General features: G+C 27.3%; 3 protein-coding genes across 15 annotated transcripts; 1 reads left to right on the top strand and 2 right to left on the bottom strand.

Moving 5' to 3' along the window:
* Positions 1-878: 878 nt before the first annotated feature.
* LOC126836085 (uncharacterized) lies at positions 879-5701 on the top strand. Of its 3 annotated transcripts, XM_050569111.1 has the most exons (11): positions 879-1008; positions 1917-1983; positions 2064-2093; positions 2178-2222; positions 2562-2615; positions 3673-3702; positions 3791-3817; positions 3951-4001; positions 4318-4347; positions 4761-4850; positions 5391-5692. In XM_050569111.1, exons 2-11 carry the CDS (start codon positions 1923-1925, stop codon positions 5627-5629), a joined length of 657 nt encoding a protein of 218 aa, XP_050425068.1. In that variant the 5' UTR covers positions 879-1008; positions 1917-1922; the 3' UTR covers positions 5630-5692. The 3 variants fall into 3 exon arrangements, with proteins under 3 accessions (XP_050425068.1, XP_050425085.1, XP_050425076.1); XM_050569128.1 differs by lacking the exon at positions 4761-4850 and having other exon boundaries at positions 5391-5701; XM_050569119.1 differs by lacking the exon at positions 879-1008 and having other exon boundaries at positions 5391-5694.
* A 5052-nt stretch (positions 5702-10753) lies between these two features.
* On the bottom strand, positions 10754-17009 carry LOC126836033 (uncharacterized). Of its 5 annotated transcripts, none has more exons than XM_050568995.1 (11): positions 16615-17002; positions 15402-15465; positions 15292-15321; positions 15160-15204; positions 13760-13813; positions 13372-13401; positions 13267-13293; positions 13074-13124; positions 12621-12650; positions 12286-12390; positions 10754-11189 (listed from the first exon to the last, which is right to left on the bottom strand). In XM_050568995.1, the coding sequence occupies exons 2-11, from the start codon at positions 15457-15459 to the stop codon at positions 10921-10923; spliced, it is 699 nt and encodes a 232-aa protein (XP_050424952.1). In that variant the 5' UTR covers positions 15460-15465; positions 16615-17002; the 3' UTR covers positions 10754-10920. The 5 variants fall into 5 exon arrangements, with proteins under 5 accessions (XP_050424952.1, XP_050424960.1, XP_050424969.1 ...); XM_050569003.1 differs by having other exon boundaries at positions 12286-12375; positions 16615-16993; XM_050569012.1 differs by lacking the exon at positions 15160-15204 and having other exon boundaries at positions 16615-17008.
* A 2400-nt stretch (positions 17010-19409) lies between these two features.
* Positions 19410-24469, bottom strand: LOC126835997 (uncharacterized). Of its 7 annotated transcripts, none has more exons than XM_050568932.1 (11): positions 24175-24469; positions 23559-23622; positions 23431-23485; positions 23318-23361; positions 22830-22883; positions 22278-22307; positions 22157-22189; positions 20960-21010; positions 20834-20863; positions 20399-20488; positions 19410-19790 (listed from the first exon to the last, which is right to left on the bottom strand). In XM_050568932.1, exons 2-11 carry the CDS (start codon positions 23614-23616, stop codon positions 19528-19530), a joined length of 708 nt encoding a protein of 235 aa, XP_050424889.1. In that variant the 5' UTR covers positions 23617-23622; positions 24175-24469; the 3' UTR covers positions 19410-19527. The 7 variants fall into 7 exon arrangements, with proteins under 7 accessions (XP_050424889.1, XP_050424896.1, XP_050424905.1 ...); XM_050568939.1 differs by having other exon boundaries at positions 23318-23365; positions 23456-23485; XM_050568948.1 differs by lacking the exon at positions 20960-21010.
* Between the last annotated feature and the right edge of the window lie 1233 nt (positions 24470-25702).

The raw sequence follows: 25702 nt of genomic DNA, 5'->3' as shown, positions 1-25702 counted from the left end.
CGGAAGAGATTATAGAGTGGAATTCGGAAGGAGGAGGAGGGATAGGTGTGGCATAGAACGCTAGGTTATCTGCAACTTCATTACCAAAGATGCCGGACTGTCTGGGCAACCAGAGGAGTTGAACTTTTTTACTATCTAAAAATAGGCTTATCAGTAAATAAATAGATGATTCGACGAGACAATCTCGTTTCGTTTACCACTATTGTCGTATGTATGAAAGTCTGTGTTCACGAATGGTTCATTTTGGTCTATTAAGTTTAACTGCAATGGAGAACCGGTATTTGCGCAGGGACTAGCACTTTCGCTTAATGACAATTTATAGATAAAAAAAACTCTGTTTTTATATACAGGTTTTCTTCGATCACTCGAAATAAAACAGTATGATGTTACTTGTAAATGAGTGGATCTAAACTACAGATATTTACTTTACCTACCCACTTCCTGTCTAAATTGTATGTTATTAATGGATTTATATACTTTTTTTATTACTTTGTTAATTATTTATCATTACTTATTATTGGTCAGTGTCTTGGTATATTTTAAATTTTTTATACATGTTCTAATGTAGTAACTTGTTTTGTTTTTACTATTGGGTTGAAAATGTCTTTTTTCCTATGTAGACTACGCATAATATAACAGTTTGTGCACGTGGTGAATCGCACTTAATGTAAATATTCAATGTAAATATTTCAGTGTTAAACATTTTATTTGTCATTAATTAAGTATCATTTTCATTTATTTTTATTTAAGTGTATAAATTATATTATTATAATAGCCAAAATACTAAACTATGAGTCAGATAAATTTTAAACTTATTAAAAATTTAATACAACAGCTATGTAAATAAACTAACGTAGGCCGCCGCAAAATATATTTTGATTTTTTCCGTTTCGATCGAAATAGGAGCATATAGACAAAACGAAACAGAATGTCACTTTGAAACAGTTAGTTCATCAAGCTAACCGATTTGATTTTTGTCTTAAAAACTACACAGTTTTAATAATTTAAGTAAGTACTAATTCTTAGCACACAATATGATATTATTTCATTTAAAATACGTATTTAAGATACAATATTGTGTTTGTTATTTTGTATCTTAAATAAATACATTTAAAAATTAACTCCTTAATGTCTCTCTTAATGAGTGGCCAATAAATTACTAAACTAATAATAATTTCAGATTAAGTGACCTCAAAGTAAATACAAATAAGATATTACACAATCTTGTAGGCTACATTTTACGAAGTATTTATTTAGGCAAGCTTAAATTATGTAAGACTATTGCTTTTCTTATTTTTTAGGAGAACGGATAAACTAAAAATAATTTTGATAAAGTACATTTAAGTATACATTTAGGGTTGATCGTTGTCTTTTCTATTAACATATTTTGCGGGTCTATTGACTGTCGATTCACTTTTAAATTACGTCCTAGATATTTACTACGGCCAAAGTGTAATTTTCACCTTTTTCAATAATTTTCCATAAAAAAAAATTTGACTAAACGTTTTTGAGAAAAATGTAAATATCATAGCACCTCTATAGATCTATTTTCAGACCATAAGCTCTAAAATGATCCCTAATAAGGCTACATACAAAAAATGTCAACCCTTTCTGGAAAAATGGTTTTGACGTTTGAAAGTAAATTTCATACAATCAGTGAACTAATTAAACTTTTTTAATAAGATTACAATGTATGCCTTAGTTTTAAGTTGAAAAATATGTCCTTTTTCGATTATTTTTCAATTTTGAAAAGCAATTGGGAAATATCAAAGTAAAGTAAAGAATAAAAGATAGCAGTAGATCTATTCAAAAAATATATGAAATAAAAAACGTAACCGTAAAACCAAAACGTTTGCAACTCTTCGCCGAAGACTGCGAAAAATATAAACTACTTTTATGTTTATTATTGTTTGCAGATTAAAATGAAACTATTCTGTGTATTTATATCATTGTTGTTTATAATTGTTTCGGCATACGATCTAAGTAATTATTTTGTTTTCTTATTTACCTACACGAGGTAGTAAAAAAAGAAAAACAATTTAATATTTAACTCATCTTTACAGTGGACTATAAGAGGGATGTTTTCATTGCAAGTCAGTAACAATTTTGTTTTATGAAAAACAGATATTTATGTTTTTTAATTTTACTGTTCTTATAACCGTTTTTAAAAACTACAGACCTACTCATCCAGAAAGCTAGTGAAATTAAATATCAAAATAGAAGTAATATGTATTTTAAACTATTATACTAATATATAGCTGTTTTTAATAGTCGCCTAATCGTCAAATGATTTATAAATTCAAAATAATAGTTTCTATTAACTGTTATTTATATATTTCAATTATTTCAATTATGATATTAAATAATATTTAGATTTAAGGATCTATAGTTAACTACAAAATGTACAAGCACAGTTAACTCTAGGCAGTGAGCATTAAACCCAATAATGGGAGTAGTGTGAAGTTTAATGGTCATTGCTTGACGCATTTAATTTAGTTCATTTGTATTATGATTTAATTTGAAACTTTTTTTTTACATTAAACCTTTTTTTTTTTATCTAGATGGACTGGAGTATCTCATTGAAATCATTGTTTATGACGATAAATATTTGATGGGTAAACAATGCTAGAAGGGCTAAATATTTCGAAACTGTATACAAATTTATCTGTGATATAAATCTTAAACTTTACTTTAAAATTTAAGTGGAAACTTTATGAAAAATAATACTGATTTTAGCTATTTCAACATAATCTAATCATATTATAACTATAGTTAAATATGGTTGGCACGTCTGCTTTAACTCGTCCGTTATACCGTGTGACTTTATACTATACTTGGTTTGGACTGTACTGGTTTGAACGTCCTATCCACAGACTCAGGATAGTAGACTCTAGCCGGGATAGTCGGGACTCTACTTTCAGGTATAATAATAATTCCTGTAGATCTGTGACCTCCTCGTCTCCTCTACGTCACGACCTAAATGTTCTGTCATTTTTAACATGGATATATTAATTGGACTAGATACAAGAAATTCCATGTCAGCATTTTTGCGTTATACATTCACTTGCAGTTAGAGATAAGAGTCAAAAGATAAGTGATAAGAGATTAAAAATAGGGAATAATTTATATGACATAAATGACAAGAGAAAACATGTCCATAATTAAATGTTTTTCCGTGGTGCTAAGAAAATCACCATTGTTTTTTTTTGTTTGTCTATATTTTAATATTGGATAAAATTCCAAATTTTATCTTTATTAGTACTCCACTACCCATTCTAAATTTTAAACATTAAAAATAATTATTCAAAACTAGTTATTGACCAGTAGAATTATATATTATGGTACTTCACCATTTAAATTTCAAAAGTTGATAAAGCCCTAGTAAATAGAAAAGAACATACAAATTTAAATGTTTTCTAATATTGTAATATAACATAAACAAATATATATTAAAAAGAAAAAATATAAACTTATTTTAAGAAAAAAACTAGTTTAAGGCATTAAAAGAATCGCCTGGTATTGACATAAAGTTTCTACTATATTTAATTTAGTCAAGCTCATTTATCCCAAATTTCTAATTTACAAGTTTCTTCTACTTTGACCTTCTTCTTTAAACTTTAAAACTGAAAATTAAATACAATAGCTTAAATATGCATGCACTGTTCGTTTCAGACACAATGAATTTAATGCTCACTATACCGGGTAATATCATTAGTTGCATATTATTAAAATATTTTACTTCAGTTGTTTTGTATTCATTAAGTATTATATACTTTTGTGTTAATTTCAGAATTTGCAGCAACTGACAAAATATATGGTAAATACATTTTTTGTATATCATTATAATATACATACACAGATTCATTATTCATATATATTAAAAATAATTAAATAATGGTTTTGGTCATAAGGTTCAAGTACATTCAAATGTAATTTGTTTTTAATTTCAGAATGTGTGCTAGTTCAGAGAAAATTGCAATCAGAAATAACAGTTGAATTATGTAAATATAAAATTTAACATTTCTAGAAACTTTAAATACTATAGAAATTCGATTATAATTAAAAGCCGCCTGTTTTATAGCTAATAATACTATAAACTACGCATCTATGTCGCTTAAGATTTTGGAAATCATTCGAAGTACAAATTGAATTGTCCACTATAACATTACTATAACAATTAGTTTAATGGAAACAAAATGTATTGCGTTGGTTAACTGATCTAATTAATTTCAGTTTTAAAGTGACTGTTATAGATAAAATATAAAATCGGTTTGAATGATCTGTATAATTATTTCATATTTTTTTTTTTTGTTTCAGTTATTCCTATACCTGAAGTTCAAGATAAATGTAATTTCAAAATAATTAGATAAGTAGTAAATATACTTTAAGGACCTTAATCTCGTTAGCATTAAACTTAATTACCCCGTTCTTTGAAAAAATTCGTTCAAGTCTTTTTATTTTTATATGTAACTACGAAGATGCTAATGCTCTTATATCTCGTCTCATACGTTTAACCAACGAAGATATCAACTTTCTTTTAGCCAAGATTCTTCCAAGAGTTTTCTCTTTAGGTGTTGTTTATAACAAAAGGCCAAGCTGAATTTATTTTGCTCCTTATCTACTTAAAGTTTAATACAATGTTAATGTGTTATATATTCTCTGAGCATCGTGTATAGAATAAATACTTTTTTGAGTTTCAATACTAATGTCAGGTTGTACAAAAAGTTTTTGATAACATAGTTCATCATATAATTTTACAGTTGTTCAAATATTAAAATTGAGTGATCTTGGAAAAAAGAGAAGAACATTTTCTAAAGCAGCTTTAAAGAATTTAATCATCCGTGCACTAGGTAAACACTATTATACCGAGTTATATTGGTAATATTATTGCGTGTATAAAATAATTGATAATAATACTTATTTTACAAACATAATTAATATCGTAGATGAATTCTAATTACAGTAAAAATTAATTTTTTACTGTAATAAAATTACAAAACTCACACATCACATTATTTTTATATTGAACTATGTTTTCCGAATATACAATTATTGTAAAAATTACCATTAGAATTTGGCCTTATAATCTAGTTCTTTTCATTTAATTGCCTATAGGGGCCGTCGCTTATGCGATACATTAACATAAAACTTCTGAGTTCCTATACTGTACGTCCGTGTTTCTGTGATTTAAAGAAGTTATTGTTGAAAAGTACTTCAATACAGATGCCATGTATATTGTATTACTCTTTATAATTTATTTTCTACCTGTAATACTTGTAGCTTGCACAATAATAAAAAGTAGCACATAGTAATAAATATTAATATTAATATTTATAAAAATATTTGGAATATTTGGAAATTTAACAAAAAAATGTTTTCTAATTTTTCAGATGGAAACAAACCAGATGTCTCTTTAGTGCAGCTGTGTACCTATATTGGATTGTGGACGAGTACAAAAATACCAAGCCACTATATAAAAGATGTTTCAATAGACGGCGAGAATGGTGTTTGCATTTTACTAGATAAAGATAACTGCGTTAAAAAATACAGATCCTTTGATGGCATATATTATCAAGTAGACGTCGATGACATTGACCATCGTATAGTAAAACTTCAAGAACAGTTATAATAATTTAGATCTAGGTTCAAAATTATGGCTCATCGTAATTTATACCAATATTAACTATTATTTCAACAATAATAAACCAAAATGGTAAACAGTTAAAACTATTCGTCATTGTAGTCATTAAACGTACACGTCGCTTAAGAATAATTTAATGTATGTTTTGTACATATTCAAAAGAAGACAATTGAAAAAACAATTAAAATATCTGTGCGCGCGTATTCCTATTGTAGAATATTGTCGAATGATGATTTATTACACCATTTGATAATTTAGCATATCAAGCTGTTATAACAATTGCACACACAAAAGCAAAAAAAAAATCAAAAACTTGGATAGCAATAATTTTATTTAAAACTCTTTACTACATTAAAAATTCTGAAAAAAAAACAAAACTATTTAATAATATACTAAACCGAACGTTTGTTAACCGTTCAACTTCTAACTTTAACCTCCTGGAAAATAGTTGATGGTTTTATCCGACAGTTGTTTAAAAATTCAATTTCATCACAACCCCTATTTCTTATGTCTCCTTTGTTCTAATATTCAATTAAGTAAATTTTTAATATGCTTATTTTCGATGCAAAAATTTAATTTTTTATACAAACATTTGGTTTTAAGTTAAATGTTTTTAAGTTTGTTAAAAAAGTTAAGTTTGTACATTTTTCTACAAAAACGTATTTCTAGTTTATGTGTGATTACTTATATATTTATGAGGTGTGAACGTCCCACTTTTCGAATTGACGGGATTAATTTGTTATCAATCCTACAATATCCCTGGAATCCAGTACGACAGCTTATTGTAAAAATATCTTTCCCCTGTTAGTTACGCAGAAAGATCTTTACGATAAACACGAATTTAAATCGGCACCTGTCTGAAGTCCCCAATTGGAACAAGCTTACAAACAAAATATGGCTTTTATGTGTATGGCTTTTGTAAATTCATATTACAGCACAGCGGTCGATAGCCCGGGCTTACACTCTGGATTGCGCAAAATTTACTTTAATGATATGGCGTCTTTATTTATTGCTGATTGTACTCAACAAAACGATTTGATCAAAACTTCACCTGCCGAATTACGCATCGATTTTACAACAAAAGACAATGTACCAGAGTCGACTGCCGCTTATTGCCTTATCCCACACGATAAACTTGTCGAATACAATGCTTTCAATACTTTTTTTTCAGTACAATAATACTCATTGACAATATTAAATATACATTACAGTTTTTTTTTACACATAAAACTAATGAATTCTTGTTTTTTTTTTTTTTTTTATAAAAAACCGTGTATTCTTTGCTATTCCCTGTTCTTATATCTACATCCTCTTATCGGTTCATAATTAGGATGTTATTATTGGGATTCTTATCAGGGAGTGCCATTTCAGGGAGATTGTTGGGTGGTATTGATAAAAAAATAATCCCATTAATCCGAAAAGTGGGACGTTTCCACCCCATATGTGGGACAACCCTTTGTCATCGATATTAGGGACTTTTTGCTTTCAAAAAAATAAAACTAAATGCATTGACGCAATACTATCCTTCGCAAAAACAACAAAACCAAGCCTAAAAATCTACTTTCTTACAAAATAAAGCCCTATACACGCAAAAGTAGTTATAATAATAATAGTAATGAGTGAAATCAATAAAAGTATGAAATACTGTTTATTATTAAATACATTTGATTCGTTTACAATGTAGATTTTAGTGCACTACGTAAAATATATTTAAATATAATAGTAATTTTAACGTAACATTTTTATAGAGTTAAACATTTGACTACCAGTCTAAAGTATTGATAACTGCACCACAAGTTCTATTAATTTATTATCAATGTTATTAACGTCTACTAGACAAAATTCATCATTAATTTTTCTATATTTTATATCATGATCGGCTGTATTTGTTAAGATACACATATTAAAAATAACTTCAATTCTAGTAGCTTTTATATATAATAATGGGTCTAGCGTACTCATCCATAAGCCTATAAAACGACACAACTGACCAAACTTAATTATCTGGATTCCAGTTACAATTGGTTCATTTGCATCTAAAATTTAAAAAAAAACAATCACTTTATTTTGTTGTGCAGAACGTGTATAAAAAAAATATATATATATATATAATATTTAATTAGTATCTATGTTGTACAGAAATGCTGCACAAACTCGATGAATAGCAATAATGCGGTGGACACTCAGTATACCACAACCTATCGTGTATCGAAAAACTTATTTTACATTAATCTGATGTTTTAACTTCTTCAATATAACTCTGTGTATTTTACTAAACGTAAGTATGTAAGTGATGACAAGTTATTATACAAATTTCGTACTCTACTCATCACTTATTAAGTTATGAAATCAAATAAGATGTATTTACTTTTTTTTTAAATATTGCCAATAAATACAGTCCATAAGCAATGAAGAGCAAGAACTCAAATTAAAAGACATATTCTAATAAAAATATTTACAATAATTGTATGTTAGGACAACATACAATATAATTTATTATATGTTGAGTGATCTATACATTTATTACAATAAAAAAAAAAAAAAATGTGTGTGTTACTGTGATTATAATTAATCCATGATAATTATATTTTAAAAAATGCAATATTATTATTATTATTAATAAATTCTTATTGAAAAATGATTTTATATTTATAAATTTATTGTTTCAATAGTATATAACATATTATATATGTTTTAATGTTAAAAACGCTGCACCATTATTACTCTAAAATAATATTTACTTAGTGCACGGATGATGGTATTTTTTAAAGCTTCTTTAGTAAGAACTCTTCTCGCATCTCCAAGTTCGGACAAGTTTAAGTTTGCGAAATCTGCAAAAATTAAGAAAAAAATTAAGTTAGTTATGAACTTGGCTTTGAGGTTTTAATTAGAGTTTTATTTTGGAAAATGACCAACAAACCCGCCGCACTAGAATGGCAATATTTATTAGGCATAAGTACTGGGGTCTTATGTGTGGAATGTGCAATGTACTGATGAGCGTCATCTTACAGGGCTAATAATTTTGCTTGTAATTATTAAATATTATTTTTTTTAAATTAAATTACTTAGCGGATTGAAACGCAGTTGGTGCTGGGACATACATACTTATAACAGGAAACAAAAAAAATATATACAATTACATTTGAAGTTTCGTCGGTAGACGGAAAAATTGTGTTACTTGATTATGTTAGTTCACCTAATAATATAATTTTTTTTAAAAACCTCTTAGACAAAATTCGTTGCTCTCTATGCAATCTCTCATCTCTTTTTTTTATTTAGGAACATTTTTTTGGACCAAAAGAACATATTATTATGGTAACAAGAAGAAACCTAAAACGTTGTTTTGGTTCATTATAATATGTATGTTATAATATACACACATAAAACTACTGTAAAATCGTTTGTTAAATATACAAAATCAAATTTTTTGTGGGCCCTCTTAGAGATTTAAGTTTCGATACTATTTAGGGATCGGCGGCTATAGTGGTCGGTAACATTTTGAGTTTATAATTTTCATTTAATTATATACTTTTTATTAATTGTAAAAACATTTCACTTTGATAGGAAGCCGTAATGCTAAAATCATATCCATGATTAAATAATTTTCCAAAAATCGGAGAAAATAACTAAAGTTATTTTTATTTGTTATGTTGTGAGTAGGTGAAAATGTATTTATGCCATTCAAAATATTATAGTTAGTCTCACACACTTTCCAACTAAAAGTTTACTTTGTTTCATTTATTGTGTACAGACAAAAAACAAATACAATTGTGGGATTTAAAACAAGCCTGAAGGTTTATTTATTACTATTGAATAAATCGAAATTACCTTGATCTGGAACATCAGGTATAGGAAGACCTGTAAGAAATATATGGAATATCCAATAGTTATACAGTTTATAAAAACCATTTTTTTTTTAAATTTTATTCATAAGAGTCAAGCTAAAAGCGAGATTTAATAGACCAATAATTAATCATTGCAAAATTTTGTGTTTATATTAAACTAACTATAACAGCAACGTATGAACGATTGGAGTTGTATTTCGAACGATCATCAAAAGTTGGTGTTGGAAAAATAGAAATTTAAAGCAATATTTATTAACTGAAGTATAATTTTTTATTTGACATATAATACCAAGTTTGAACACTACTTTACATACATTTAAAATTAAAATATGCAGTCTTGACAAAGATATGTGCTTAACTGTTGAACGCTCTCTAACAAATAATCCTTCGATTTAGCACTAGTTTTTGTTACCTGGAATTTTCTGTACAAATTTCATGGAATCCGTCACGTGGATTTAAAAATATAGTTGTTACCGTTTTTGAAAACGCGTTTAAAGTTTAACTAAATGCTTTTGAAGTTTTTGAAAAGAAAATGGAGACAATTGTTAAATTTCAGTAAAATTTCAAGTACAATAAATTCAATAAAAAATAAACCAAATTTTTCTATAAAATCTGAGTACTTTTGAACTTAAATAAAATTATCATAATTTTTGTCATAATGTATACACAGGGCGAAAGTATTTTTATATAAGTGTAGTATTGTTACTATTGTTAGCATATGACGTTTCTGTCATGCAGTCGTAGAGGGGGGATGGCAGCTTCTTTTCATCGGACGATTGCTCGCTTAGCAAACGGAGCGCTTGTTACTGAGGGTCGAACCAGCGACAGTGAGCGCTAACACTTTGCCACCCACCCACTTGGCCAATCCTCCTCCTTATAATATTGGTGTCTAAAACTTGTATTCATGAATTTACCCAACCCTGCTATAATTAGCAAGTAACTCCTAATTCGATTATTAGTCGGGATGGGGATTATATTATATAAAAATTACAGCTGCGCTAGTGCACACAAGTCATAAATTTGTTGATAAGTGTGAGCAAAATTGTTTATTAAAAAATACATTCAATTAATTGACAAATTTTATAATGGTATAAAATGTAAAATGGAGAGTTATATTTTTTATTCCTTGTTTAAAATGTTTAAAACTGTTCTTCATGTAGTTGCACTTGAGTTCTACACTCGGCATATCCTCCTTATAGGAGACCAAACTAGGCCTTAAGACCTCCTATTGTTAGTAATGTGTCATAAGTAAATATTATAATAATAATTATAAACATAAAATGAGTTTATAATCGTAAGTAAAACAGTTTATTTTGAAATACAATGAATTAATTAATGATTTGGTATTAGTGCAATGTAGAAAAATGATTTAAATACAAGAACAATAGTACTCTATAATTTTAGAAGACTTATACTTTTGGTTTTTGGTCGAAATTATCTGACTGTGATCACTGATACCTCTTCCTCGAGTAGTTGTTCTTTTAGTTCTATTATTTTAAAATCAATGTTTTCGGCGTCTACTTGCCAATAAGCGTCATCAATGAATGTGTATTTTGTAATGTGATCGGCTTTATCTTTTAAGACACAACATCTATAAGTGTCAACTTCAGCAGATGTTATATACATAGTTGGGGTTTTTGTACTTATCCACACCCCTAAAAAACGACACAAGCGTCCAAAAGATATATATGATTCGTATCTATCTGAAAATTAACAAAACATTTTTTTTTTTTAATTATAAATTTAGATTAATAGTTTAGAATTAGGTTACTAATTTTATTTATTTTGCAGTCAAAACTGCTACACGTGTAAAAAAAAAATAATAACATGGCGTCTCTATTGTATAGCCATGCGATTTCCAGTCAAAAAATTATTATTTAATGACAGAAACACTCCCGGGAGACTGTGTATATCATTACATATTGATCATCAAAATTGTATAAAATATGTTTAAAATAAGAAAAACTATAGTTGAATTCATAATAAAATTAATATTTTGAAACTTGGAAGATCTTCTATTAAATCATGCCAAATTTAAATTTTCTCTCGTTAAATATACATAACACTGTAGTGTATTATAGAAAAGTGTAGGTTAACATAAACTAGATATTATGTACTAGATATTGAGTCCATAGGCAATTAACGAACAAGAACGAAATTTAAAATTGCCGTCTTTTGTCGAAAACTGACAATTCGTTATCTGTATCAAAATATAAATTAGCGGACGGAAAAGGGTGAAATAAGGGGTGTGAGGGTTAGAGAGGATGTAAGATAGTAGGGAATTATGAAAGAGGGTAAGAGTTGGATGGAGAGCATGGAAAAGAGTAGGGAATAGTGTTATAAAGTGAAAGAATGTAGATGAGGCTGAGAAATGCTAGGAAAGAGGTGAGGAGGGCAAGCAATGGTTTTGGAAAGTGGAAGAGAAACAGTTGCGTTAAACACACCAGACTAAACCAAAAACATATTCACGTTAAAAATAGAAATGCTCAACAAATTTTAAAAATAATAAATTTTATGTTAAGAAACAATTATAGATAAATATACCTATATTATGAATTTTATGATTTCTATAAATTTATTTAATCAAATAAAACAAATTTAATAAGGATACATTTTTGATATGTATGTCTTTAAAATATGCAAAACTATTAAAATGATTATTATAAATATTACTGAAAATGAAATGTTTTTATAAACCAGTTATTTTAATAAATATAAATACACAATTAAATTGCAGAACCATGTATACAGTATAATGGTTGAAAATCAACACTATGACAAATCTATATTAATATTTACCTATCGCAAAAATGATTATATTTCTTAAAGCTTTTCCAGTAAGATATCTTCTTGCTTCTCCAAGATCGGTTAAATTTATGTCACCATAATCTGCACAAAACAAGTCTTGATACATAATTTTATTACTCGTCGAAAAATTGTGATTTATTAAAATAATAGTTTCTATAAGTCTCACTGAGGCATGACTTAGTAAATATTAATGTAGTCTCACTCTCTTTCTCCAACTTTATGTTGACCTCACTATAATAATTATTGTGTGAGAAAGAAAACATTAAATGTTATTATTAAAACAAGCGTTTAGGTCTAATTACTACTATTTAATAAATTATAATTACTTGGGCCTGGATTATTAGGCACAGGAAGAACTGTAACAAATTGATAAATTAACAAATCATTTTTACACTATTTAAAAACCAGCTTTTATAATTCTTTTATAATAGTCAATCTAAATTGAGACTAATTAAAAGAATTAATAAATGATACTTCAAAAATACTAAATATTTATACACTTAAATAAAACTGATTTAAAATATTACTATTAACATTCACATTAAAATTGAGATCAATAATAATAATTTTTGAATGCAATATATTATTATACTACTATTAAATTACTTCTAATAGCAATATTTAAACTAACGATTTGAATTATATTTTAAACGATTATCAGATGCTTAGGTAAAAACATAAAGCTTTAATCGAAATTTTACAGTTTTTCTTTAGACTACAAGTATGTAATTGTCAATTTTGAAAATTGTTCACATAGAAGTATTAAATTTTATACTTACACAATGAATCAATTATTTCTAGTTGCAGTTGTATCTGTTGATCCATATAAACTAAAATTTGAATCACAATAATGTTTAATGTATAAGTTTTTTATGATTTAATAGAACATATAAGTACATGTTTATTCTCAGTATAAGTAAATAATGAATGCAAGTAAAGTATTGTAAATATGAAACATATAAATGGGGTTACTCTGCATGTTTGTAAGGTCTGCCTTTTCTGAAATTAATACGAAATATTGTAAATACTTAATAAATATCCAAAAATAATGGTTCGCACAAATTTGGAAATTATTACCCGGTACAGCGAACAATATACTCATGACTTCTGAAAATAACATTCCCTGAATTAATGGTAAATTTTAAGGTAGTATATATATTACATGTATTAGTAATTCGAAAAACAGTTTTCATCTCGAGTATTTTGAATAGAGTGGAAACTTTATTAAAAATTAAATGGCTGAATGTAACAGATACGGCGAGTAGAATAATATACCAGGTATAAGATAAGATTTTGAGAGCTGTAATCAGTGACGATTTTATAAAGATTCCATTTAGAATGCCTAGTTAATTTTAAGATATTTACGACAAATAAATTTGTTTACAAATTTATAGAACCTTTTTGTATGAAATATTTTGTATTACTAGCACGATTTTTTTTTTATTATATAAATATTAATAGGTACCCATTGTAATTTGGTCGTCATATATAAATGATTTAATAATATATTCCAATCCATCTAGAATTATCAAAAAAAATATTTCTTTATTTTAAATACAGACGCCATGTATATACAGGATTTTTTTTTTTAAAAAACTGTTTAAAAATATTAAAAAAGTTAAAAAATTATTAATATAAGATTACACCATGTTGATGACCATTGAACTTCACGTTACTCCCTACTCCCCCCTGATCGACGAATATCAGGTGGGGTTTGGGATACCGAAATCTTAATATTTGAAATTAGTGCTTTTCAAAATATCTATATTTATTTTTTAGTGAGAGATTTGCTTAAAAAAAAGTTAAGGTGGCACTAATTTCAAGTTTTAGGATTTTTAGAATCACAAGCCCTCCCCTTATCTCCACTAATGCTTCCTTTTGTTTAATATTCACTGCCATGTATACCCTTAGTACTTTATAGAAACTACCAATGTAAGCTCGTACCTATGTGCGGTTTCTCCTCTTATCAAAAACACAAAAAATATATATTATAGTATTGGTAACTAAAATACTTATTATTACTAAATTATATTTATTACACAAGTCATTGTGACCAATCGGCTAAAAAAAAAATATTAAAGTTGATGATTTAAAGTAAATCTTTGTTGGATATAATTGTATTGGAACATATAAAACACAATTATTTCAATGATCTCATGATTTAGACAAAAAATAATTAGGTCTATTTAAACATTAAAAAAATAAAAAAACCATTCATAATGATTCCTACTATTTTAAATACTGTCTATGATTTTGACATGAATTACCATAAAATTAAAAAATGACATTGAAATCCCAAAAGGAAATTCCTATCAAATATAACAATTTAAAAGCAAATTTACTTAAGCACTTTGAACCGTAAACCGGTCGCATTAAACACACTGGTATCGCAATGACGTTATTTTGTCTACGCAAAAAAAAAACTGTGTGTCCAGCCCAAAAACATGGTACAACAAAATGTTATATTATGTTCCTTAAACCAAATGCGATCGATCGTCAGAACAATCTCAAAAGTAAAAATATTATTGCAATTTTTTAATTCGACATTGAGATTAGAAATTTGTTGTGATGGTGTTGTTTTGTGTTCTTTGTATTTTGATATTTGAGAAAAAAAATTGTCTATATAAAATAAAACAAGCCTTTACTCTACTACTTACTATTAAGCCCCTAATTATAATTAATAACAAGTGTATCAAACAAATCTAAGTAATTTTGTTTTGGTTTCATGGTTCTATAAGTCAGACTATTATAATATTATAGTAAGCGTGTAAAAACTAAAATTTTTAATTTATAAATGAATTGGTCATCAGGCAAATATTACAAAACAATTTTGTATAAGTGTATTTAGTTATAAATATATATTACTTCCAAATACATAATGTCGGTCAGAAGCCATTTTGATGACTAAGTCTGAAGTAAAAATTTTTGAAAATTTATATAAAAACTTTAAAATTAAAAAAATTTAATAATTTCTTTATGATAATAAATGTTACCGACTTGTAATGGCAACCACCCTCTTAAAGTCCACTGTAAAAAATAATTAAATATTATATATACATTTTTTTTTTTTTACCTAGTGTAAGAAAGTAAAAACATAAAATAATTACATATATCTGTAGAAACATTTACAAAAACACATGCTATTAAAACACAGAAAAAATTCATTTTTATCTGAAAAAAAGAATAATCATAAAATTAATCAATATTTTCAGTCTTCTCCTTTTCCTCATCAATTTAACACGATGATACCAATCAGTTTGATCTCATTAAAATTATTATTTAAAAAGTGTTTTGTAATTCGTCTATATCTGAAAAATATACTTGCATATTTTAAAGCTAAAAAATATTTTTTATTTAATTGATTGTCAAGATACAAGTTTTAAGACAAATATCAATTCGATCGAGTTGTTAAAACGAGCAAACATTCGGTTAAGCACATTATTTTTAAGCGAATTTTTGCTCCTTAATTATGAACTTATATTTCTACCAGAAAAGTAAAGTATAAATTGTTTTTGCAGGGTATTTATATTAATTTATTTCCAAAGCAGTTTTTTTTTAATATCATTTCATATTTGCATTTTACTGACGTATAGTTAAGACTATTTTCTTCTCATTTATTTGTCGAAAAACGATTTAATTCTTTTAAAAAGACCAAAGAAAACTAATAGGTTATTTAAGTAAAGAATAACATTTTATTTAAATTAATTTGGTTTGTTATTTAATTACGCCTAAAATTTAAACGAATATTTTATTAATTTCTTGAGTAGAAAAGAGTGATTTATAGATAAAATGAAAAATACAATTTTTATATTCGATATAAATTTAAAGCTGATATCTTGAGGGTAATATTTAAATAAAATAATGTCGTATTTCAAAGGGTTATAAAGTTCTAAGTCAACATATTATCGTGGTTTTACTAAAATGTTTTAACGGTTACAAAATATTTTTAATTAATTTATAATTTTAAAGCTATCATGGTAAGTAACCAAATCAACATACTTTTTGGCTAACTAACTAGAATAATTTCATGTACCCGAATGATTTTATTGACATATAAACTTTGATTCCTACCGATTTACAATTAATTTATAACTTGTTTTTCTATTTTTCTAAGTAATACTTTTGGAATTTTTTAGAGGAATGTATTAATGGAGTTATTTTTTTGGATACTTCATGACAATATCACAATTTTAAATACCTATATTTTACAATGTATTATTCTAAGCTAATAATAATTTTTCGCGTAAGTTTTTAATTAATTTTGCCCATATCTGATTAAAATCTAACTTACAATTTTTGGAGTTAAATAAAAGTACTTACCTATTTAATAAACTGATAGAATTTCTAAAAAAATATTAGGGACTTGGTCGGCTTTTTAAATTTACTGTTTTAAAATGGTCTTTTTCCGACTTGTATATCGTCAAAAAATTTAGAATCTGAATTGGTTCTTGTAGGCAATTTATTTACATAGCTGGTTCATTTTTTTTATACGATTTATGATGTACATAAATTATTCCAACGCAGTGTATCGAGTATTTTTTTTTATAAATTATTGGTTTTACAATGACTCAAACATATAATACTTATATTAAGCAGCGTATACACTTGCGAGCCGAACGTATCGCGAACCGTCTGCGAGCCCGTCCCAATTCTTTAGAGAATTGCAATTGGAATTTAATTTATGTAACCTAACTATTGACTGTGGAAAAATTTTGCCACACGCAAAATACCTAAATAAATAAAAACGTATTATTTATAAAAGTACAGAATGGGATTTGCTTAAAACGCTTACATGGTCTGAGTACAACGTTATAACATACTAATAGTACCGAGGATAAAAAAACATTGTGTGTGCTTAAAACATTTTGATCACGGCGGTTAAGGATTTTTTTTTAAATAATTTATTAGTTTGTATTTAATCGTTAAAAGGTATTAATTTCTAAATTGTCAAGCAAAACCAAGTGATTGAATAAACAATGGAGGAATATAATATTTGAAAATTTTTTACCAAATGTAAAAAACATAATGAAAGAATTTTTAAGAACAAAGCATATTGGGAAACTCAAATTACTGAGTATTTCTATGACTGAATTTAGAATTTAATATAAATCCCACCATTTTATTGTTTATTACTTATGTAAACATTTGAAAGTTAAATGATTCTTTCACGAAGTCTTATTTTATTATTGTGAATCACCTAGCTCAAAATTACACAGAAGTTTTATATTTGTCTCGCTTGTCCTAATGAAACTTCAGTGTAATTGCACTTGATTTTTAAGAAAAAGTAGTTTTTTCACAATTCATGTTAAACCCCTTTTCCTACTTTCATGAAATTTATTTAAAAATGTTCTAAAAATTAGAAATATATTTAATATTATATAAAATGTGTAAAATACATTTACAGAAACATAAGCTTATTCCGACTTTCTCAATTTTTTGTATAGATTTGGTTATAAAGATATTAACTGCATTTTTATGTTTGTTAGATGTTTTGATACAAGACAATAAATCGTTTATGTTAATAGTATTTATAAAATATTTTTGTACCATTATCGTTTTAATATTACAATTCGTAAGCAAATCCCATGCAGGGTATATGTGTTGCATTTATGATTTAACCAAGTAATTATAATTTCGTTATTTTGTTTTATATTTTATTATATGATACGAGATGGGCCTAGCACAGGGATAGCGAACCAATGGCACACGTGCCAAAGGTTATACGTTGGTTGAATTCCAATGGGACGTGGAAAAATAGAATTTATTTAAAATATTATAAAAAAACGTTAGTTTTCCCTTTCGAAGGAAAGAAGTTGAATCATGAATATGTCTTATAGAGCCTAGAACCAGACGAAATGACAAAGGGTATTTAATTTAATAAACTTTTTAGAAAACAAATATTTATTTATTTATATAAGTTGTAAAACATTCTGAATAAATTTAAATAAAATAATTATATTTTTTTGTATTTAGTATTGAAGATGGCCGAACCATTGTTGAGATTAATATTGAAAATTTTGTAACGATTAATTCGGTGCCTTGGGCAGTTCCCAAATTTAAATTTAAGTTTCCTCCGTGAATGATAGAGAATATTATCGAAAATTATATGTATTACATAGCACAAAATATTGTGCTATGTAAATACATTAACATCTCTCAATATTCACATTTTTCCATTGATTATCTGCTGATATCATTTATTGTATAAGTGCCACTTTTTTGGATAATATTCTTAACCATTTAATATTACTCTTTTAAAACCATTTCTGTATTAGTTTGTTTCAATATATTTCTAACTCAATTAAGAATGTTTAACACCGGTTACTTGATATTGAAATAAAAATCCGTATTCAACTTAAAGTGGTTAAATACTTGATGTATATCTTGTACAAATAATTTAAAACACACTTGTATTAGTTAATATATTTTAAATATTTAATCGGGTTAATAATAATAATAAAATTTGTATTTTTATGTACGTCCAGAAATAATAAGTATACTTTTTGGCTTCGGCTAAGCTACTCATGAGTAGACACGTGTATACATACTAGTTTTGTGTTTGATTTACATTATAATTAATATTGGTAATCTTTAACATATAATATAATTGATTATATTACAACCTAGTAGTCTTGCACTATGCAATGTGTAGCGGTTTCCTAAAAAATTTACTTCTCTTATGTCGTGCGATAGAGTGAAATTTTGTTATTTATAACTTTGTTTGTCGAGCATGGCAAAAGGGATTTTACCGTAGGACCAAAAATGTTAATCATAATATGTGCGTTCATCAGCCATGATCGGAATCAGGATGTATTCCAAATATATGTTCGGAAATTATTCCAGTTAATGATAAAAAAGCCTAACTATTAAAAATTATAAAATTGAGACCACGAATAAAAGCAATTCAACTTTTTCGCATCTTCTGTAAATATGATATAAACGTGGCCAATCCATTTTAAGTTTGTGTCTTTAAGCACACACGTACGACTTTAATACACATATATTATAATATAAAATTTACCTTAACATTTAAGCCTAACTCCATAATTATTCTTTTTACGTTCGGTTGTTTTTTGTTCAGTAATAAACATACATAATACATAGGCACAACATAATACATAATAAATGTTTTTATAATTGGAAGCAAAACGATCTGTTATGAAATAGATTAAATTAATTGACACTAGTACTATATAATTTTAAAACAGTTATACTATTGGTTTCTGGTCAAAATTATCCGATGGTGGTAACTGGTATCTCTCCTTCAAGTACTTGATCTTTTAGTTTTATTATTTTATAGTCAATGTCATCGGCGTCTACCTGCCAATATGTACTGCCGAAGGATCTGTATTTTATAATATGACCGGCTGTATCCCGTAAGATACAAACATTATAAGGGACAATTTCAGTTATATTTGTATATAACGATGGGACTTTTGTACTCATCCACAGTCCTATATATTGACACAATTCCGAACAATTTGGCTCATTTGCAGCTAAAAGAATTTAAAAAAACAAAACTATATATTATTGATGATTGCATATTATAAAATATACACACATGTTTACTCTATTCATCATATTTTATTTTATTAATAAACGAAATAATGTATATTCTTGTTATACTATTGAGAATTATTCCTATTAAATTATATTATATATACAGTGTGATTCATTTTGGGTAAGACATTAGTTTTTTCCGAAAGTATTAATATTTTGAATATAATTTTTTCCTATTTTTTTAGAGACACTTCGTACTATATTTTTCTATACTTTCTATATTTCTTCTATTTAGTTTTCTATATTTCTGAAATTTAAAACATATGTTGCCATTTGAAAAAAGTGATGTCCTACCTTCTTTTTTTGTATGAGGGTTGGAGATACAAATATTCACAGTATTAAAAAATGTAGGTAGTACAATGTGTACCTAAAAGTATAGAAAATTTTTTTTTTTTAAATGTTCATATTTTCTGAGAAAAGTAGTGTCTTACCCAAAATGAATCAACCTGTATATGTATAAATAATTATTTTGATTGGTATACACGTTTATTGATATTACAATATAATGGTAGTATAGCAATAAAACTTGATAGTTAATACTTACCTAATTCATTTAAAATTATATTTCTTAAAGCGTTTCCAGTAAAAAATCTTCTCACTTTTCCAAGATTGGTCAAATTTAAATTTCTATGGTCTACAAAAAGTAATAAACACCGTTTTTGGTTTTAAACTTTAAGGGTTTCAAAAAAATAGGAAAAGTTACAAAAAAAAGTTGCAAAAATAATTTCACATTTTGAATAGTTTGGAAAAAAAATTGATTAAATAAATAAATTATTCGAACACGTTTTTATTCGAATTCCATTATAAGTGGTTCAATTGAATTTACTCTTCTTTTAATAACGGGTAAGAGCGCAGGGCATGACAGTCTAAGGAGAATTATCAATGGTCATAATAATTATTGTGTAAGAACAAAAAAAATTTAATTTTTAAAACAAGCCTTAAGGTCTATACAACAAATTTATTAATAAATTCTTATTACGTTGGCTTGGAGCAATGAGCACAAGGAGAGCTATAAACAAAAAAAGTAAACAAATAGTAAAATATATATTTTTATATAAATTAACTACAAGTAAGTAACCATCAAATTTGTAAATATTATATTTACGTAATTCAATTTGTATTTCAAATTGCATATCTATCTGCAGTCCTATTGATTCTAAAATTTAAAACAGAATATATTAAATTGAATGTACTTGTTTCTTCTGGTGGAAACCAATATGGAAGCATACGCAATTTAGCTTCGATACGGAGCTAAAAAGGTGTTGACCTTACAATGTTTTTTTATTTTTGTACCTGTAAACATGATAATTTTTTTCTTCTGAACTGATTTACTCAAATCACAACCCTATAAATCTGAAATCGTATGTGATCTAAACTAACAGAGCCGGAACCAGAACAGTCCAAACTACTACAAACTAAGTACAATATAGCCCTAGCACAGTATAATTCAGCACAGTAAAAAATAAGTACCGTGATTCAAGAAGGTTGTTTAAGTTATAAGTGATTTAATCACTGTCATATGATTAGGCAAGAATCTATAGTTGTTGAAAACATAGAACAGTACAATTATAGTGCAATCTAAACTAGTATGGTTTAAACCAACTACACTATAATCCAGCATCATAATCCTGTATGGTTAACCACTAAAGTTTCCTTTGTAAACCAGTATAATAAGATAACATTAGTAAAAAGTTCAAGTTATATCGGGAACCTAGATCGATCTCTGCCTAGAAGGTTTGTCTATCTAGTAGTTTATTGGTAACTAATGAATTGCTATTAGCTTTCATTTCTTCAACACATACACTGCCACTGGGTGTGAATGAAGTATAATATAGATGGTTATTCTAGTATGGAAATATAAAAGGACCGATGGCAAAATCCCAAATCTCGAAATTATAAGAAGACAACATAGATCGTACATCGATTACTTAAGGAGCCGATGCATTAAGTACAAGGCAGTCAATAAATTCCAAGTTCCTATAAGTACACACTCAAGTAATCGCCTCGTTGTGAAGCTGTTGATACTGGACAGCATTTTGGTAATTTCATAGTGTGCCAGATTATACTGCGCTTGGTATATATTGTGGTTAATTTGGATTTTAATGTGCTGGCTGTGATTGGTTTGAACTGCACTGATTTTAATTGAATTTGATTTGTACTGTACTAGTTTAGATTGCTTTAGGATTGTACTGTCTTAATATCTATAAAATTTGCACCAAAACGCATGACATTGATTAAATCAGTCTTTTATACTTATAAATAATAAATCCGATTAAGGAATTGTAAATTTAAATAGGGTTACCCTGTATGTTATTGTTAGTAAGGCTTGCACGTTCTGAAATGAATAGGAAAACATTGTACACCTAATGAGTATCAAACCACTGTGTGGAAATATTTCCATAAAATTCAATGAATGTTATTACCTGGTACAGCGACCATAAAATTCAATTGATCTGAAATTAACATTACATAATGTAATTGTATTGGATTTCATTATGTGTTAAAAGACAAAGATCAGGGTGATATAGATATTTGTAGGAGTAATTCGAAAGAAAGAGCTAGATTATTTTATATATGTGTAGAGCAGAAACTTTATGGTAACATTAGCCGTTAAAAACAAAAGTGGTATGAGTCACTGAAGTTAAAAGTTGAGAAACGAAAGTTCAGAGAAGAAATGTTGGGTATACGATAGCATAAAAGTTCTCCTGCCTTCTAGCGAAAAATAAACAAAGCAGGATTTTCGACGACTGTTATAATGGCTGAGTTGAAGCAGATGTGGCATATAGATGAAGTCGACAAAAGTGTAACCCCAGTGTTCTTTTTCAGAAAGTTTCCATTTAAATTTTAAAGTATAATTTAAGATGTGTGACACTGATAAATTTGTTAACATATACATTATTGATAAATATTTATATAACTTATATACTAGCAAGATATCTTTAAATTTTTGTCGTTATTGTAGTAATTTTTATTACTCATTGTATATCGATTTTCGTGAACAAGTGTTTTAATTACGTGTTCCAGTCCGTCTAGAATAAATAAATAAGGGTTTGAGCAATAACAAAAGTTTCAAATAAAATCATAATAGATATAAATTCAGAATATGATTACACTGTGTTTTAAGCGATGGCCATTTAACTTATCGTAAATTACCAAGAGTTAAGTGTGCTTCTGATAAATTACAGAGACTACTACTATTAAAATAAATATAAATTAATTGATTTTCATTATTTAAATACAGGGTGATTTTTTTTTATCATAAGCCACTCAATATCTCATAGGGTTTAATAAGAAATTAACTTTTTTTTTCATATTGTTTTTGTACAACGTGATCTCAATTTTTCACAAGTTTTCACTCTTAATCTTGACGGTTAATAAAAACTATAATATTTAATTTACAAATAATTTGAAGATCAAGCAAACACAACAAAACTATTATATATTATCTTGACATATATCTTACTTGCAACCAAAATATTTTTATATTCAAAAGCGCTATGAATGTATCTGTCTAAAATAAATAATTATTTTAAAAATATGTATAAAAACAGTAAAATAAAAATCTCAACAGTTAACTTGTATGATAATAAATTTAACTGACTTGTCATGTCAACCTCCCTCATATAAGCTGCTGCAAAAAAAAGTCAATTATGACAATTTATTTAGATTTTTAAATACCTCGTGTAATACAATAAAGTAGTTACTTATATCTGCCGCAACATTTACAAAAATAAATGATATTAAAAAACAGAAAAGTTTCATATTTATCTGCAAACAATAATACATTTAAAAGCATATTTATTTTTATCAAGAAAATTCCTCAAAACAAAATTAATATTTTTGTGCATTGGATACAGTTGAATGAATAAACATAATTATAAACATAATATTTACCGTCAATTAAATATATAATATAATTTAATTTTTACTATCTAAAGTTTTGTATTGAAGCGTTTAATTGAAAGTACTTTTATCACTTTTGGTTATGAAAAGTCCTAAACACTTTAAACCTTTTTTTAAAAAAAATACTTGTAATGATTTTTCAGAAGGTTTGCTTATATCTATTAACTTATTAACTAAAAACTCCATACACTAGTAGTATGACATTTTAATTCAAGTTTAAACATAAAACAGTAACGTCTTAGGAAATTAGGTACCATTAATTTTTAAAAAATAGTATTTATATCTATAAGCTATTAAAAATACAAGATATATAAAATAGCTTAGACTTCAGATGTATTTAAGATACAAAATTGAAAATACTATTTTGTAGCCTAATGAATACACACTGAAAATAAAAGAGTAAACATTTTTCCATACCTGATGAAAAGCGTGTTAACAGCTTTGAAGCTTGATAGTGTCAATGTTTGATTGTTAAAGGTTGATAGTTTTCTAAAATTATTTAAATAATCTGAAATGTTTTAAGATGAAGCTTAAATTGATCAGCTTGACGAATCAACAGTTTAGAAGTGACTTTATCGTGTCTTGACAATGAGCTTATATTTCGACCAAAACTATAAAATCGAATTTTATTTGGAGAGTGCCTGTGTTAATTTATTACCATGGCTGGTTGAATTTGTTTTAACATAATTACATATGTACAATAGTTTTTAGTTATTAGTTTTACATTCAATGGCGAATTGTCGAAGAGTAATATCTAGTTGTATTTTACAAGGTCGCCTACGTGATTTTATTTACATAGCTGGTTTTTTTTATACAATTTATATATATTTGTAATAATCTTGAAGCTGAGACACTATATTATATTTTTCGCTAGTTTGTTGTATATGCCATTTTATCGATTTAAAATCATTATGACCTTCCAACCACACAACAATATTCTCTCTCCTTCTCAAATCGAATAAGTAAACCACTCTCTCTCTCTCCTATCCTCTACCCATGACTCTCCCACCTAAACATGTTCGACCTAGCGATGTTGAAAATGCGATAAGGAACTCTCCTCATCACAAAAGCCTCATCACAGCTGAGGTAGCAAAACAACTTTCCAAAAAAACTTTACTTCTCTTAACTCACATCTATAACTCTATACTTCCCTGCTTTATGGAAATTCTCAATCATCATTATGATCCCCAAGCCTGGCAAACCCCCCGACTCTCCCGAATCATATAGGCCCATTAGTCTTCTTCCGCTATTTTCAAAAATGTTTGAAAGAATTATCCTAAAACGTATCCTTCCTATCGTAGAAGCGAGCATACCTAATACCCAATTTGGATTTCGTCATAACCACTCCACAATACACCAAGTCCATCGCCTAGTGGATAAAATATCCTATACTCTTGAAAAAAAGCTTATTTGCACAGCTGCCTTCCTTGACGTGTCTCAGGCATTTGTCAGAGTATGGCATAATGGCCTACTCTTCAAACTCAAATCTATTCTTCCACCATACTATTTTCTTTTATTTAAATCTTATCTAGAAAACAGACATTTCGCCGTTCGATCTGGCTTCTCCTTATCCGAAGTATCACCAATCCACGCGGGAGTACCTCAAGGATCGGTATCTGCGCCTCTACTTTTCAATTTGTTCACCTCAGATCAACCTACCACCCCTAACACTACGACTGGTGACTTTGCCGATGACAAGGCGCTTCTAGCCATCCATTCCGACCCTGAAATAGCTTCAAACCTCGTACAAAATCATCTCAATCTCCTTTCGACCTTGTACAAAGACTGGGGGATTAAAATCAACGAAACAAAATCCATTCACACTAAAGCAACCGCCCAAAATGTCCGATTCCTAGGTTTACATCTAGACCGCAGGCTAACTTGGGCAACCCATACCCATAACAAAAGACTTGCCTTAAATAACCGCTCTCGCCAATCACGGTAT

The sequence above is a fragment of the Adelges cooleyi genome, unplaced genomic scaffold (genome assembly GCF_023614345.1).
Source record: "Adelges cooleyi isolate 19-005CV unplaced genomic scaffold, UGA_ACOO_1.1 ACOO_flye_CR_arks_rails_tigmint_CR_PRNA_1, whole genome shotgun sequence".
Taxonomy (NCBI): domain Eukaryota; kingdom Metazoa; phylum Arthropoda; class Insecta; order Hemiptera; family Adelgidae; genus Adelges; species Adelges cooleyi.
This window is presented reverse-complemented; position numbering and strand designations above follow the sequence as displayed.